Below are 17,891 nucleotides of genomic sequence, written 5' to 3' on the forward strand. Positions count from 1 at the left end.
ATTGGTTGAGAAGGAGGGGGATGGCTGTATCCAAGTAAAGGAACACGTTATCTGTTTCCCATCTGCAGGCAACTCTATTGGAAAAGGCCTAACATTTTGAATTAAAATAAAATAGAGCTTCAGAACTACGGTGATCTAGTCTACCACAATGGTGTGACCATGAAGGGAAGAAATGGCAGTGTTCTGGCAAGGATCCTTGCACAGAATCTAATGGCTTTCTTTGTGCTTGTGGCTGCCATTCCCTCAACCCGGTTGTATCAGATGTAACGCAATCTTTTTTAGATTCAGTATTTCTCCTCAGAGTATTACAAAGGGCATGTGTCCTGTTTCCGGCACCAGCTATCAGATCCTCACAGGCAATATTACAAAACTGATCATGAAACTGTTAAGATACACATGCTGGTAGAGCAAACGTGAGAATAGCAACCTTGTGAACTAAAAGACTAGGGTTAACGTTCTACGGCTGTCTCCTGCTGCAATACAGTTTAATACTGGTCCACCTGACATTAGCACTCAATTCAATGGGTTGATGTTAGTATGTTTCAGTTATTCTTAAAATTAGAACGTTTCTATAAGATTAGAAGAAACCGTTTTTATTTGCTTATATATGGCATGAATAAATACAGATTCTAGTGTGTAAATTTATCATTTTATACCAGCAAACCCCCAGTTTTGTGGACAAAACTGGTGGAACATCCACACACAAAATGCATTTTGTCAACAGTTTGTTGACAAAAGTCAGCACTTCCATCGACAACCTTCTACCTCTTCCTTCTGTCACTAGACAAAAAGCTGCATGGATGCTCTGGGCAGCCTTCTCACAACAGACAGCTTATCCAGGTAATGGGCAGCCCTGCCTGCTGCGTTTCCAGGTGCCTGTTTTGTTGAGAGAGCGGCCGGGCAGTCTGGCCACTGTGTTGACAGAGTGGAGCACTCTTCCAATTGGCTTTTGTGTGTGGCAACACTCTGTCGACAGAAGTTTTGTTGGGAAATCTCTTCCAACAGTGACTTGTGTCGACAGATCGCTGAAGCGTAACCATAGCCATTCAAGTCAATTGGGCCCAGTGCTGCCTCTCAACGTGGAGAAGAATCAATGCCAGGCATCGGCCTATGCCTGTATGCAGGGAACTAGAACTTTGCATCAACAGCCCTGCCCAATCAGAGAATCATAGAACTGGAAGGGATTTTGGAGGTCATCAAGTCCAATCCCCTGCTCTCATTGCACAGCCAAGCACCATCCAGATAATCCCTGGCAGATGTTTGTCTATCCTGCTCTTAAAAATCTCCAGTGGTGGAAATTCCACAACCTCCCTAGGCAATTTAATTCCAGTGGTTAACTGCCCTGACAGGAAGTTTTACCTCATGCCCAAACTAAACATCTCTTAATGTAATTTAAGCCCATTGCTTCTTGTTCTCTCATCAGAGGTTAAGCAGAACAATTTAGGTACTTGTAAGCTGTTACTCTGACCCCTCTCAGCCTTCTCTTTTCCGGACTAAACAAACACAATTATTTCAATCTTCCCGCATAGGTCATGGTTCCAAGACCTTTAATCATTTTTGTTATTCTTCTCTGGATCATCTCCAATTTTTCCATATCTTCCTTGAAATGTGATGCTCAAAACTGCAAGCAATACTCAAGTTGAGGCCTAATTAGTGTAGAGTAGAGCGGAAGAATTATTTTGTATGTCTTGCTTACAACACTCCTGTTATTACATCCCAGAATGATGGTTGTTTTTGTTTTTTATTACAGTGTCACACTGTTGACTCATATTTAGTTTCTTGGCCTTTTGGCTAAGATCAAGTCCCCAAGCTTTAACCCCCATCCTGCAAACCACCCCTTACCCCCAGGCTAATATAATGGAACTAAATTCAGTTGGTTTAACGGCTGGATCCCTCCTGCCGTCTGCCGGACATTAAACCAATTAAATTTAATTCTAACATTTCAGTGGTGGCAGGGCAGGGAGCTGCAGAGGAGTCAGCTATTGTAATGGAATTTTTTCATGGAACCCTGATTTTCACTTTAGAACACCATTTGGGAAACATTACTTCAGGATTATAGGACGTTCAGATAGTGATCCCTGCACACAGGGTCATCACCACTTTCCATTTTAATAGACCATTTGCCTTAAAACTTTGCCAAATGTTAACTGTTCAGTTTGGACTTTATTTCATTTTTTAAGGAATAACAGTTAAGACATGTCTCAAGAAGAGACAAGGGGACATTTTTGCTCACTGCAAAAAATTCTCACAAACTTTGTCTTGAGAAGCTCTAGCATCCCCATGCTTCTGAGCAGGAATCTGAAATTAGGTTCAAAGGCTCACTGGTATAAGGAATGTGTCTTTTGCCACCAACATGAAAAGACACCCAAATTTGTCCAAGTAAGCATTTGAAAGATCTCATATACGCTCAGGAGAGATTTGTTAGATTTTGGAAGCTAAATTCTCCAAAGACTCCATTTACACTGAGCATGATCCAACTCCTCACAGCTTCTACATGTAAACAATACAGAGGATGTGCCATCCCAAGCCTGTGGAGGCAGAGCTGGAATTTCTTTGCAATTGCCTTTCCTAGCAGCAAGCACCAAACAACTTTTCACTGGGCCTAAGGGGGACCAATAACATAAGCCCCCAGCCCAATCCACACAGACATACTAATTAAAGATATTTTTTGTGATGGTAATGGACTTCCTCCCTGTACTGGGCCGTGGTAAAGTGTATCCATGTCCTCTCTTCACTCGGGGCCTGCCAATCAGCAGGGAGCCACTGTGGCATTGTACTTTCAATATTGGTCTGTGCTAGAGCTCTGTCAGAGTAAAGGAGAAGAGAAGCTGCGTTTGGAATTAGGTGAGGGCCGGTCTAAACTAAAAAAATGATGTGATCATGCAGTTAAAATCTGTATTATAATGTGCATGCACCAGAGATCCAACTAATGTTGCACAAACAAACTTAATGTTGGTGTTTCCTCACTTTCAAGTGTTTGTTTTGCATCCATGGTGCTCCTTTAAAATACTTTCTATGTAAGTAAACTAACAGTAAGCAAATAAATATTGAGTAAATAGTTTAGTTAGTACAACTGTGATGAGAAGTCAAGAACATAACAGCCATACTGGGTCAAGCCAAAGGCCCATCTAGCCCAATATTCTGTCTTCTGACAGTGGACAATACCAGGTGCCCCTAAAAGAATGACTAGGGCTACGTCTACACTAGCCCCAAACTTCGAAATGGCCATTCAAATGGCCATTTCAAAGTTTACTAAGGAAGCACTGAAATGCATATTCAGCGCTTCATTAGCATGCGGGCGGCCGCGGCGCTTCAAAATTGACACGGCCCACTGCTGCGCGGCTCGTCCAGACGGGGCTCCTTTTCGAAAGGACCCCGCCTACTTCATAGTCCCCTTATTCCCATCTGCTCATGGGAATAAGGGGACTTCGAAGTAGGTGGGGTCCTTTCAAAAAGGAGCCCCGTCTGGACGAGCCGCACGGTGGTGAGCTGTGTCAATTTCGAAGCACCGTGGCCGCCCGCATGCTAATGAAGCCCTGAATATGCATTTCAGCGCTTCATTAGTAAACTTCGAAATGGCCATTTGAATGGCCATTTCGAAGTTTGGGGCTAGTGTAGACACGGCCTAGAACAGGTAATCGTCAATTGATCCACCCCCTTGCTGCTCATTCCCAGCCCTGACAGAGGCTTAGGACACTATCCCTTCCCAACTTGGTTAATAGCCCATTGATGGACCTATCCTCCAGGAATTTATCTAATTCTTTTTGAACCCTGTTAAAGTCCTGGCTAGACAACATCCTCTAGCAGAGAGTTCCACTGGCTGGCGGTGTAAAGAAACACTTCCTTTTGTTTGTTTTAAATCTGCTGCTTATTCTTATTGTTATGGGTGGGAGCAAATAACTTTTCTTTATTTACTTTCTCCACACCAGCCGTGATTTTATAGGCCTCAGTCAAATTCTCCCCTCCCTTAGTTGTCTTTTTCCAAGCTGAAAGGTCCCAGTCTTATTAATCTATCTTTTTATGGCAGCTTTTCAATACTCCCTAATAATTTCTCATGAATTTTTCTACCTCCAATATATCTTGTTTGAGATGAGACGACACCGTATTCAAGATGTGGGCATATCACGGATCTATTTGGAGGCAATATGATATTTTCTGTCTTATTAAGCAACCCTTGCTTAGTGCTTCCCAACATTTTGTTTGCTTTTTTAACTCTTGCATTGAGTGAATGTTTTAGAGAACTATCCACAATGACTCCAAGGCCTCTCTCTTGAATAACAGCTAATTTAGACCCCATCATTTTATGGTATAATTGTGATTATGTTTTCCAATATGCATTAATTTTCATTTATCAACATGGAATTTCGTTTGACATTTTGTTGCCTACTTACCCAAATTTGTGAGATCTTTTTGAAGCTCCTTTCAGTCTGTTTAGAAGTTAACTATCTTGAGTAAACTTGTATCATCTGCAAATGTCGCCAACTCACTGATTACTCCTTTCTCCAGATCATTTATGAATACGTTGAACAGGATTGTTCCCATTACAGACCCTTGAGGGACACCACCGCTCTCCATTTTGAAAACTGACCATTTATTCCTACTCTTTGGTCATGTCTACACTACAAAAATAACTTCGAAGTCGCTTACTCGAAGTACAACTTTGAAGTAACAGACTTTGAAGTTGAGCACCTACACACACCCTACTTTGAAGTTAAATTTTGAAGTAGGGCACTACTCCATTCCCAGGAATGGATTAAGGACTTTGAAGTTGGACTTCCTTCCTTTGAAGGTAGTTCCTAGTGTAGACGCAACATTTGTTTTGTATCTTTTAATCAGTTACCAACCCATGAAATTGCCTATACTCTTGTCCCATGACAGCTTACTTTACTTAAAAGCCTTTGGTGAGGGAATCTCCCTCACATCCTCAGCCCTGAAGACCTATGCAAACAATTCATTTAGTTTCTCCACAATGGCCTGATTGACTTTGAGTATGCCTTTAGCATCTTGATCATCCAGTGGCCCCTGATTGCTTATCAGGCTTCCTGCTTCTGATATACTTAAAAAACTGCTATTACTTTCTTAGTTTTTGGCTAGCTGTTCTTCAGATTCTTTTTTTGGCCTTCCTAATTATATTTTTACACTTTGATTATCATTGTTTATGCTCTTTTTCTATTTTTCTCCTTAGGATTTAACATCCACTTTTTAAACAATGCCCTTTTGTCTCTCACTGCTTTTTTCATTTTGTTATTTAGCCAAAGTGGTACTTTTTTGGTTATCTTACTTCCGTTTTTTAATTTGGGATATATATATATAAATTGAGCCTCTATTATGGTGTCTTTAAAAAGTTTTCAAGAAGCCTGCAGGAATTTCACTTTTGCCACTGTGCCTTTTAAGTTCTGTTTAATTAACTTGCTCATTTTTGTGTAGTTCCCCTTTCTGAAATTACTTATTACAGTGTTGGACTGCTGTAGTGTTTTCCTCACCACAGGGATATTAAATATAATTATATTATGGTCAACATTAACAAGATATCCAGATATATTTACCTCTTGGATCAGACACTGTGCTCCATTTAGGACTAAATCAAGAATCACCTCTCTTCTTCTGAGTTCCAAAACCAGATGCTCCAAGAAGCAGTCATTTAAGGTGTCAAGAAACTTTATCTCTCCTGAGATGACATGTACCCAGCCAATCTGGCTGGAATTGCTGTCCACAGAGATGCTATGATACAGTTTGGTTCATTTAAGATTTTTACTTCATTGTATTCTAGATTCTTTCTTTCACATATAGTGCCAGTTCCCCACCACCACAACCTCTTGTGTCCTTCCCATATATTTTGTACACTGGTATTACTGTGTCCTATTGATTATCCTCATTCCAACAAATTGCTATGTTGCCTATTATATCAATATCCTCATTCAATAGGAAGCACTCTAATTTACCAATCTGATCATTTAGACTCCTAGTATTCTTTTTAATGCGTGTGTTTTAGCATTTTAACCCACCTCTCATTAGTGGAAAATAAATATATGATATACCTTAAGGGGAAGGACTTCCTTATTAATACTGTAGAAGTATGCCATTGCCTGTGTCCATGAACATAGACCTGCCACATTGCCGCAAACTTTTTTAGCAGTCTCCAGATTATAATCTTCCATGTCTAAATAAGGTTGTAGCAACTCCACAATCTCTTCTGTAATTGAATCCTATTTAATAATAAAGAAATATATATAATACACACACAAAGACAGTACAGTACAGTATAGGGAGGAGGGATATCTCATTAGTTTGAGCGTTGGCCTGCTAAACCCAGGGTTGTGAGCTCAGTTCTTGAGGGGGCCATTTAGGGATCAGGGGCAAATAGAGGAAGGGGGAAAAAAAAGGATGGTGCTTGGTCCTGCCAAGAGGGCAGGGGACTGGACTCAATGACGCCCCAAGGTCCTTTCTAGTTCTATAACTTATTATCATTATTTATTACATCATCATATCATGCATATAAAAGTAAAACACACAGTAAAGCCAAAACACTACAATCAGAGGATTTTAATTGCAAGAAAGCTACGAATAATAAAGTTAAATCATGAATTAAGTTACATGAATGTGACCAATTAATTTTTCAGAAGACCTGAAGTATGGGAAATGATCTTTACCAAAATAATAATCACTTTACGATTGGCATAATTATACTTATTTTTAAAAAGTGACTTTAAATAATATTGTTCTTCTAACATATCTTCACCAGGCCTGACTGTCCACCCTGTGGTCCATGACAGAAAGTGGCTGAACAGGTGCTAAACCAGTTTTTTCACAAGGCCCTGCCAATATGACTCAGGATGACTACAGAGGATGAAAGGAGAACGGAGACCCCATCCCCATTCAAACCTTTTCTGTATTATGAAAATTACCCATTATCAACAACAGGCATCAACCAAGGGTACATCTGAACCAGTGCTGGAATTACATAACCTTCATGTACTCATAAGAATAAAGCGTACTCAGCACTGTTTCAGAAATCACGGTTAAAATGTGTACATGTCTCCTAAGTCTGCAGTTTGTCAGAATCCTGGTTCTTCTCAAATAGATTCTGTAATCCCCACAGCTCCAGGCCTGGATCCTCTGCATCTGGGTCTTTCCAACTCCTTTCCACCGTCCTTTTCCCTGGACAACCACCCCACTTGGCATTTCACTTGTGTAAGAGAACACCTCAGATTAGGTGGAGGGTGAGTCCTCAGGGTCCAGTTAAACTCTTAGTAAAAAAGGGCAGATTTTCTGCTGACACTCAGAATAGTTGTGATTATTTAATACTGAACTTTCAGGCTTCTAATTTTTACTATTATGGATTACTTCTCTGGTTTATACCAAGCTCAAAAAGCCACTCAGACCTCTAGCTATACATTTGCATGTTGTTTTTTCTCTCAGGCTGCTTCTAGATCTCCTTCTTATGCTATAGTCAAGACCCAAAGGTGGCCTTTGGCCAGCCAGGAGCATGCATATAAACTGTCTTATTTGGACATGGCTCTGAGCTGAGAAGAAGCTTTTGCAGCTCTCTTGTTTGCAGAAGTTGTCTGCTTTTGAAATAGCTCGCACAGCAGGGCTCCACTGTGTATGCAGAGCTATTTCTATAAGTGAATGGCTTCCAGCCAAGTTGACCTCTGTGCAGTAGAATGCAGAAAATGAAGTGCAGACATCTAAGCAGTGACTGATGCACTGCAGCACAAATGGAAGGACTATGAGAACAATTTGTGCTAGGACGCCAGAAACCTCTATCCACATTGGCACAAACATGGTTCAAAATGGAACTGTAGAAAGTGAATCCATTTTTGTACTTGCTGAAAGTAAACGTAAGTAGAATGGTGGCTGGAACACATATGGCTCACTTGGAACATTTTTGTTGTAGATGTGAAGCACTTCGCAAACTTTTTTAGACTGACCAAACAATTCTTAGAAGTGTACACTTTTCTATCATAGGTAACATCTTATATATATGTACAAAAACAGTCCTGGTAATATCAGGAGATGCACATAGGCTGTTGTGGCCATCAACAGTCATCCAGAGATCTAGCAAACCTCACACAAATTTCAACCTATTATTTTTTAGGCAACTTTCCTTTGAAGAATAGGAATTTGTCTGAGTGAGAACAGAATTGAGCCAGAGTTACAACTTCAGGATTTGACCCAATGCTTAGGATATTTGTACAACCTTCTTGCTAGGCTCTTGAGTTATTCAGTTCTCTTCTGCAGAAAGGACTACAAAAATAATGATCAAGAAAAAGAAATGAGTTTACTTACCTCACTGAATGTAAATTCTGTACAAATACAGAAAGCACTAACCCCTATGAACTATAAAAAGGCCAAAAACAGCTTTAATAAGGTCAATGTTTGAACTACAACTACTATGAATTATAAATAACATAAACACAGAGAACAGGCTCATGTGGATCTATAGGGGTTGTTATGAGGAATCCTGATGTAATTTATTTGTTACCTTCTGGAAAGTAAGCAGCATGCTAAGAAATCCTGAATTATTCATTAGCTTCAGTGCTTCAGTCCATGATGGCTTCACACATGTTCGTTCTGGGTCAGCTGTCACAGAATCAATTTTTCTTTGGAACAGAAGCAGCACACAATCCATGATCCGCATTATCAAGTGAGGAGGTTTACCCAGTTTACGAACAGTAGCAATGTCATTTGGTTTAATAGTCTGAAAAATTACAAAATAAAAAAGAGTCTTATTTAAGCATCTACCCTTTGCAAACTGAAGTGCATGAGAATTAATGAAGGGCTCTATCAGGGACCAATGTCTCCTCGTAGCCAATGTAATCTAATTAAAATTCAAAATGAAGTGTGTGTTTCTAGCCACATAAAGGGCAAGGTTGTGCCTTAGCCACTTCCCGTGATGGATAGCAGAGATGATGATGAACTGCTATGCACTGGTGGCACCTCCCCAAAGTACTGTGCCTGAAGTACACACGACTGACTTTTTCAAGGCTGTGTATCTAGAGCAAGCACTGCAGTTGTAGTTTTGCAAGCAGTGCTGGTGTGCTCCTGATTCTCCAATAGTTTCAACTTTATACATGCACAAGTGAAGGTACGACAGCTGTGTGCAAGGGAAGGAGCCAAAGGTGTGGGCCCTGCAGCTGATGTCCCTACTGTCGTTAGTTCGTTCTCGTTTAGGCAGCAGTGGTCTGCTGGAGCACTGCACCCTCTGGATTAATGAGTCGTACAGTATTTCAGGTCCATTCAGCAAAATAAAATAGTCCAATTTAGGTGGAACTGGCCTGAAACTAAACATTTTGGTTTTCCGGGCAGAAAATCAAATATTTTTGACATACTCTAAGTTTTCAAAATTTTCCTCATGCAGAAACTGCATTTTCCATCAACAGCTCATTCTGGTGGGAAGCTGCCAACTCGCTCTATTCCTGAGTAGCTTTAACGGGCTGCATCGTCACATACACGCTGAGTGAGGGCAGGTCTCTGTGATGGGTCATCCCTGAGCCTAAGATGGTGAGTCAGAAGAGGCAGCTGCTCTCAGGTCTTATGATAGAAACATGCCTATCACCCAGGCCCCAGACAATCCACGAGCAAGGGTCCCAGCTAGGTATATAGATTATTAATGGCAGCAGAAATTCCAGTCTGCTCAGTGCTTCCCCTAGCTGGGAGAATTTCCAAGTGCCTGGTAGTTTTGACAGACTCCCACTTGCCTCAGCCTGCTCCTGCCCCAGTCTGCACCAGTTCTGGTTCCTGCACCATCCTTAGCCTGCCCCTCCGCTATCTGACACTCTCTCTAGCATACAAAGGAAAACAGACTGCAATTTCCATGGACCATGTGCCAGGCATCAATCTCACACTGAACCGGAATACAGGATGGAGAATATGGAGGGAGACACATCTCACCCAGGGACTTCAGCAGAGCACAGAGAATAGCACCGCCAGGTGTTTTTCATCAGCAGGGTCCCTGTAGATGAGCTTTCCACTTGTGATACGTATAGACTCACGGCTGCCCTAGATTACGCCCACCATTTATACATGCTTTAACGAGACACTCAGAGAGAGGAAATGGGGCAGTTGTCCTGGGCTCCTTAGAAGTGCTGTGACAGCGATACCCCGCTGCTCTGTGTGGCTGTGACAGGAGTGGACGGCAGTGCCGTGGTCTAGGTGGCACTAATGGCTGCAGTGCACTGTACAGTTTTGCACATGATGTCTCTTTGGGGTCACCTGCCTCCCTTTTTGAGTTTACACCTCAGTGCACAGAGCCAGTCAGAGTAACCATCACTGCAGCGAAGCAGGAGAATGAGAAATATAGAACGAGTGTGACTCACTTTACATTGACCCAGCAGCCTACACGCTGTGCACCGTATCGACGAATTGGATCAAAGTGTGCTAAGGGAATAGACGCACCGTTTACTAAATGGTGTTCTGCCTGCTGTAGCTCATCCCTGGTGCCTCACAGCAGAAGAGGCATTGCCCACCTTTATGCTTCTGCTAGGGTTTCTGTACGGGGGGCAGCAATCCAGTGCCAGAGACCTCTGGAGTTTGTCAGTCACAAGAACAAAACTGAGATTGCGACTGGCCGTGGCTCAGGAGTGCAAGTGGAGGAAACAGCCTTTGAAATCTTACCCCAGGGCCCTGGAGCTGAGTTAGGTTTAATCTCACCCAAAGGGTAGTATGTGATTGTATTTAGTGTAAGGTGTCTCGCTGAGTCAACTCCAGTCGCCAGACAATCTATCTCACTCACAATTAGCATGGCAACAGGATCCTGTCAATTTAGGTATTTTCAGCATTCTGATTTGCTTTGCTGAAGACAGACAAACATAATTAGATGCTGTAGGTTCCGCTCACGATGATCATTACTCCCATTATCTGTGTGCCTTATTATTGTACCAATTCAATTCTGACCTGCAGGGCTGCCTCTGCTTCCTCCAGCGCAGGTCTTGCAGCTTCGAGCTTCTCCTCAGCTGCTGCTTTATCAACAGCAATTTCATCCACTATGGCTTGTGCTTTGTCTTTTACCTTCTGGACCTGCATCTTTACTGCTTCAGCAGCCTGGGCTTTCAAAGTCACTTCCAGTAAAACCCCATCAGCTTTTTGAGAAGCAACAGCCAAATCTCTCTCTTTTACTGCCAGTTCCTTGGACAGCTGGTTTACTGAAATCTCAGCTTCCATGAGTTTCGCAAGCCCTGTTTAAATCCAATTACCAAAACAATATATTTATGCATCAGAAAAAAGTGAGGCACAAGCCTAAATGTTGAAACTTCAGCGCCTACAATCAGTCATCCAAATCCATATTTAGGATTCTGAGTAAGTGGCCTGGAGATTGATCTCACTTATTGTATACCTGTTTTACGCCAGTGTAGCTTCATTTCTTTCCCAACACTTATTCCTGATTTTCACTGGAGTAAGGGACAACAGAATCATGCTCTGAATCACTTACTCAGATTTCTAAATATGGATTAGGCCTATTAATTTTAGGTATTTATTTTATTTGTACTGGTTTTTAATTGCGTAAAACTCTCAGGCCCCATTACTGTACTTATTCAGGATAACAGATATTTAATTCAACATTAATACAGAAACATGAACAGAGACTTTCAAAAATCATTAACATTTAGTATTGTGATGTGCACTCATAAACTTTCATAAGATCTGACAGGCACAAGGAAAAAAGAAAGAGGAAGACAAGGAAAAAGAGGAACTTGTTACATTGCTCCCGAGCTCCATTGAAGATGGCAAAGGGCAGAGAGGCCTGGAGATTTCAGGCACTCAGGAGATATGGGGTACCATATTGAGCTCCTAAGCTCAGCATTACATGGAAATCTGGAGGAGGTGGTGCTGGGTTAGCCAGATACAGACAGTATGGTCCTGAGCTCCAGACAGGCTCCATAGTTTTAACAATGATAGACAAAATAAATCATATGTATGAAAACACAAATAAATGGACATATCTAAATAATTACTTTGCTTACTTTCTAAACAAGAACAACTCTATAAGGGTTGAATATTAAATATTAAATATTGAGTCTGTTCTGGTCTGGCTATGGTCAGAAGAAGTGGGTCTGTCCCACGAAAGCTCACCTAATAAACTATTTTGCTAGTCTTTAAAGTGCTACTTGACTGCTTTTTGTTTTGATAGTGTATAGACTAGCACGGCTTCCTCTCTGTTACTATTCTATAAGGATACGTTTGTGCAGTTCAATTCTGCGCAGTGCTCATTCTTGCTTTAAGGTACTGAACATTCCTGGGAGGTCTGAACACCCTGTTTTCCAGCAGCCTACTTTGGCAGGTAAGTGTGCTCACAACACTGAGGACCAAATCCCTAGTCACCCTCCCACGTCAGCTATTGTTGTATCATTGACTGCAAAAGAAAATGTGCCACATTCTGCAGATGGGCTGATTCCCTACTCTTCTCTCTGGTATCTAATTAATGTATTTGACTAATCTGATGAAAAATCTACAGTAAACTCTTTCATATCCGGCATTCTATCATCCGGAACAATAAAATAACTGGCATTTTAACCCTAAGTATATTTTAGTTGCATTTTCCGTAAGTACAGTATAGTGAATGTAAACACAAATACATACAGCAAATACAGTATGGCTGCATTTAGACAGGCAGCTTCTGTTGACAAAACTGGGCTTTTGTTGGCAAAACTCGACGAGCATCTACACCACAGTGTGCCCCCCTGGGGGCGTGAAGAAATTGCAGCAGGGGCACAAGGCAACCCAGCCCCACCCCCCATTGATTTCCTCCACCCAAAGAAAAAGCTGGCCTTTGCTTCCAGCTCTCAGCCCCTGCCATTTCATGTGGGTGACCCGGTGCAGCTGCTATAAAAAGCAGGCAGCTGGTGAAGGCCCATGAGGAGCTAGCTGCCTTCTGAAAAGGTGAGTTAGTGTGGGCTGGGAGGGAGTAGGAAGATGGGGTTAGATGAGGAGCTGGTGGTGCCTAGCTTTGAGGAAGGGGAGGGGCTCAGGAAGGCGGCTCACAGACAGCTGGGGTGGCTGGCCCGTGGTGAAAAAGAGGTAGGGGAGGCATGAGGGTTTCTCAAAAATCAAAAGGGGGGCGTGACGCTGAAAAGTTTGGAAGCCACTGGTCTACACGGTTAAAGTGTTCAGTCAAGAGTTTGTGGACAACACTCTGCTGTTCAGTCGGTAGCATTATCCTTGTTCCTCATCAGGTATAATGCTTCTGTTGACAGTGTTTTGTCTACAGAGCGCCTGTGCAGGCACTTCTGTCAACAGAGAGGGCTAAATGCTATTTCAAAATGCATTTCTGTATGGCCACATCTACTCTACTGAGATCTTTCAAAAAGAAGCTCTTCTGGAAGATCTCTTCTGAAAGAGCTTCTTTCAAAAGAGTGCATCCACACACAAAAAAGCTGATCAAAAGAGTCATCTGCTCTTTCAAAAAGCAACGTCCACACCGCCACCCCCACGCCTTGCTCTTTCGAAAGAACAGGCCCAGGATTGAAAATGACGACTGTGCTTTCAAAAGACGTGCCCTGTGGAGAGTCTACACGTGTTTTCTTTTGAAAGAAGCTTTCGAAAGGGGGAGCTCTGCCTGAAATGGGAAGGGAAGAGTGATTTTGAAAGGTGCACCACATTCTTTCGATTTACTTTCGAAAGAACACTTTTTTCTGTGTAGATGCTCTATGGGCTCTTTCGAAAGAGCTCCCCTTCCTTCAAAAAATCTTTTGAAAAAACTTGCTAGTGTAGACGCAGCCTGGGTAGCAGCATTATTTCAAAATAGCTATTCTCAAATAACTTATTTCAAAATACGGCTGCTATGTAGCTGCAGCCTGACAGTTTTTCGACCACACTGAGACAGGATGGACAGGTGCATATTTTGGGATGAATGCTGATCAAGAGCACTGGGAAGAGTTAAACTTGGTTTTTGGAAATTTTATCTGGGTACATTTATTTACACTTACCTATGTGCATTTATTTAAGAGACCAGTAATTATGAATGTACTGGAATATTGTTAATTTCAATAGTTTTAAATGCATAATGTGTTTGTAACAGTACCATTCGTTAGCATATATCCACAGTAATAGTTCTAACTTAAAATGAACAAAGGATGTTTATCTGTTAATTAACATGAATTTGCAATCCACTAGCAGTCTACAAAAGTTAATAAAGCAAAAATTCCAAGTGTTTTGTAAGCACACCATTACGACATAACTGTAAGTCAATTATGGTAGCTGGCTTGCTGATGAAAATGAGCTCACTTAATTTAAAACTATACAAACAGGGTAATTTTTGAAAAGCCATCACTCAGTTTCTTTGTATAAAAGAATAACTATTAATGGTATACTACAGTTACGTAAAAAATGTTAATTTTGCAGTGTAGGTTTTAACAGTATCAAAACCATTAATTCCTCATCCAGCACAAAAGAGTTTCAGAAATAATAATTGTCTCTGACACATTCAGCATTTTGAGTGCTCTAAAGCATATGTCAAGCTGTGCAAAATCTGAAAATGGAATGTTATATACAAAAGAGATTATTCGTCCTGACCCCACTCTATTTTTTCTCCACAGCAATGGGACCAGAATTGGAAACTTATACTGACTGTCCTATAGGGTGAAACGTTGCCAACACCCACAAGTGCAAAAAAGCCACAATGCAGCAGAACCACCAAGAAGCACAAAGGGCAAAAGGAATGAGCAAAATGGCAGTGTTAGGGGCTTCTGTGGATTCTGTTGCCCAAGCCTTTCATCATTCTCTGACTCCTCTTCCATCCTTCTGCCTTCCAAAACCCCATTTCTCATTACCTCTCCTCTCATTTTCTCATGTCCTTCCTCACTAACAAACCTTATAAAACAGCAAATCTGTGCTTTCCCTCCCCAAATAAAATGTTGGTTATGTTATGTTGTCACATTACGTATCACCAATAGAAACAACCATATGATCTCACTGATATTGTACTTTTGTTCTTCAGTTCCCTTTTGTTTGTTCAATCTATATTGCAAGAATAGTGCTTCTGATATGTTCTGGAAAGCTACTAGCACACTGTGCATGGGATATAAATCATAACCCATAGCAGTGCACTAAAAGGCATAGAATCTTTACTGATGAAGTGGACTGAAAATTTAAGCATTTCAAATTTATGGCTACAGTATAAGTTTGATTATCCAGCATCCCTGGGGAACAGGGGTTTCTGGATAATCAAATGTTCTGGTTAATCAAGCTGTGGCTTCTGGGTCTTCTGCCAGCTCAGCTCCGCTGAACCCATTGTGGTGCAACTGCTGCCAGGAAGCCAGCCCCAGCAGGGCAGCCAACCCTGCAGATGCTGGTTCATGCCAGTTAACCAAACTCTCAAGAAATTATTGTGTTTGCATGCACGCACGCACACATGCACACATGCACAATAGGAAATGGGGGTACCAGTTGTGAGTCTGGACTCTCCGGGTAAGGGTGAATTGACTTTTTCATATAGAGCAGGAATGCAACCTCTTGATCTAATTATATTATATATGATTAGCAGATTTTCCCCAGCATTGCTCAGATCCTCAACTCAAATCATTTTGGTGCTGTGGGGAGGGGAAATAAAAGGAAAATGTACATCATTTATTTAAATGAGGATATTTTTCAAAAATACAGTGTTCTTTTATTACGTTAATTTTTATTCTGCATTTCTTAAAAAAGGGATTGTTAAAATTTGTCCGTTTAATTTCTTTAGTAAATTTTTCAAAATAGGAATTCCATTAAGTATACTTTTTTCTTCATCCATATAAATATTTATCATTCACTACATTTTAACAAAAATAACTACAGTCAATTTGGTTTCCAATAACATTTTCTTCCAGTTTTCAAATATTAATCATTGATTTAGCTGTGGCAAAAAAGAGCACTACTCCAAATTTCTCTCTTTTATATCTTTTCTGTACGGTTTATTCGGAAGCAACACTGTTCCAGGTTCATCCTATTTCTCTAGCTCATCTTTGTTCAGTCTCTTTTAACATTCACTCAGTTATGTCAGTTTTGAAGACTGTATTTGATTTGGTGATTTTGTCTCTTCTCTGGTTTTAGGAGAACTAATTGCATCCCAGGCACACCCTATTTTCCTGTCAAAACCGAACCCTGACCTTGGTTTAAGGTATGATAAGAGGCGGCTGTATATCAAATTTGATGGCCCTAGTTCTTACAATTTAAGAGAACTTCTTGATCAAACAGACAAACAAACAAATGCTGTAACATATATACCAGATAAATGCATATCTCTTTGTAAAAAAAGGTATAGCGTACCTGTTTTTATACGATCAGACAGATTTCCTACATCAGCAAATTTCTCTCTGTAGATGGTTTTGTAGCCACTGATGAATGATATATAAGACTTTGGAGTCACAAATGTTTGACGCCTATATCGTTCAAAGTACTCGACACACTTTTCAGCTACAAGATCTTGAAATGTTCCCATAGTGTTAACAACATTTTGTTTCACTTCATCTGTGCATTCAATTTTGTAGGAAGCTAAAAAATGCTGTGCAACAGCTACTAGAGCATCTTTCGGCCAGTGCTGGAACCAGTCCATGGTACATCCTGAAATCAAACCTGGAAACTTTAGTGCACGAGTTCTGAATTTTTCCCCAACAGGAGAAAAACAAAGAACCACATGCAAATTGTTGCGAACTCGAGTAAGAAAGTAGTCATAAAGATTTTCACTACTAGGAGAACGTCTTGGGTACTCTTTCTTCATCACAGATATCAGGTCTTGTGTTATTTCATCTATTTCATCTCGCGCAAAAAGATTGGAAACCTCACCTGACGCCAAAACATTGTTCATGTATTCAAGAAAAGATTCATCTCTGATTTCATTGTCTGTGAATATAAAGGTAATACCCTGCCCTTTCAGTCCAGCGGTGCGGTACAGAATTTTCAGATCATCCATAAGGTTATTAATGCCATACGTTCTAAAGTAGGAAAGGGTTAAAGATGGACAAAACAAAATATATTTCAGGAAACAATTTCATATTTTTTGGTTTACTTTAATTAGATAAAAACATATATGTGAAATTAATTTATGGTATCTCCTTTCACAAACAGAACCTATTGCACAATATTAGTTTTGTTATACCATTTGGACAACTTCAAAATGGACATTAAGAGGGACAACTTCACTGAAATTAAGGGGATTTCATCCTTTAATAGGGTGTCAAGACTAAGACTTGTCTGGGAACAAGGTACTGCAAAGATGAGTCACTGAGAGTATGTCTACACTACTAGAAAGACTGAACTACTGGAAAGATCAATCTTCCAGAGTTCAATTCTGCATGCCCGGTAGAGATGTGCGAAATCGAATTATCTGGGGTCAGCAGTCAACCCCTGTGCTCCTCAATATCACAAGAAGTAAGGGAGGTCAATGTGAGAGTTTGTCCCATTGACCTCCCTCTGAGTAGATGGACAGGTAAGTCAGTTACAGATAAGTCTATTCTAGATATGCAATTGCCATAGCTAGAGTTGCGTATCTGCAATTGACTTACCTCCCTAGTGAAAACAAGCCTAAGGCTCAGGGCTAAAGTTCTTCATTAAAATTCAGGGTAATTACTGCTGAGTCTTACTGGAGAATGGAGCCAATTACCTCCCATCAAGATATAAAGAATGAGGGATTGTTCTTCAGGGCAACTGAGAGTGAGAACTGAGCAGATCCTCAAAGGAAAGCCCTTGGAATGTTCAAACTCAAAATAGAAGCGTAGGCAGAAGGTTATGCTGCATTAGTCATTTTGAGTTAGCATTTGTGTCAAATGCCAATAAGTGGTGAATCTGAATGTCAATTCACCGTCTATATGCTCTGTTGAGAGCAGAGAAGGGACTCAGCTTGTTCACACATCAAGTAGGTAAAAACATTGTCATATTAGACACGTCTACAGTAGACCCTTCCTTATGGAAGGGATCTG

General features: G+C 40.9%; 1 protein-coding gene across 1 annotated transcript in view; it reads right to left on the bottom strand.

Annotated features, from left to right (window-relative positions):
• Positions 1-17,891, bottom strand: part of LOC142009614 (dynein axonemal heavy chain 5-like) — a 254,663-nt gene that overhangs the window by 89,787 nt on the left and 146,985 nt on the right. Inside the window, exons 56-59 of the mRNA XM_074987917.1 lie at positions 16,243-16,907; positions 10,897-11,177; positions 8,486-8,701; positions 6,039-6,206 (exon numbers count right to left, since the gene is read on the bottom strand). Coding sequence (XP_074844018.1) covers positions 6,039-6,206; positions 8,486-8,701; positions 10,897-11,177; positions 16,243-16,907 — 1,330 coding nt within the window. The remainder of the gene's footprint in view (positions 1-6,038; positions 6,207-8,485; positions 8,702-10,896; positions 11,178-16,242; positions 16,908-17,891) is intronic.

This window comes from Carettochelys insculpta, chromosome 2 (genome assembly GCF_033958435.1).
Source record: "Carettochelys insculpta isolate YL-2023 chromosome 2, ASM3395843v1, whole genome shotgun sequence".
NCBI classification, from domain to species: domain Eukaryota; kingdom Metazoa; phylum Chordata; order Testudines; family Carettochelyidae; genus Carettochelys; species Carettochelys insculpta.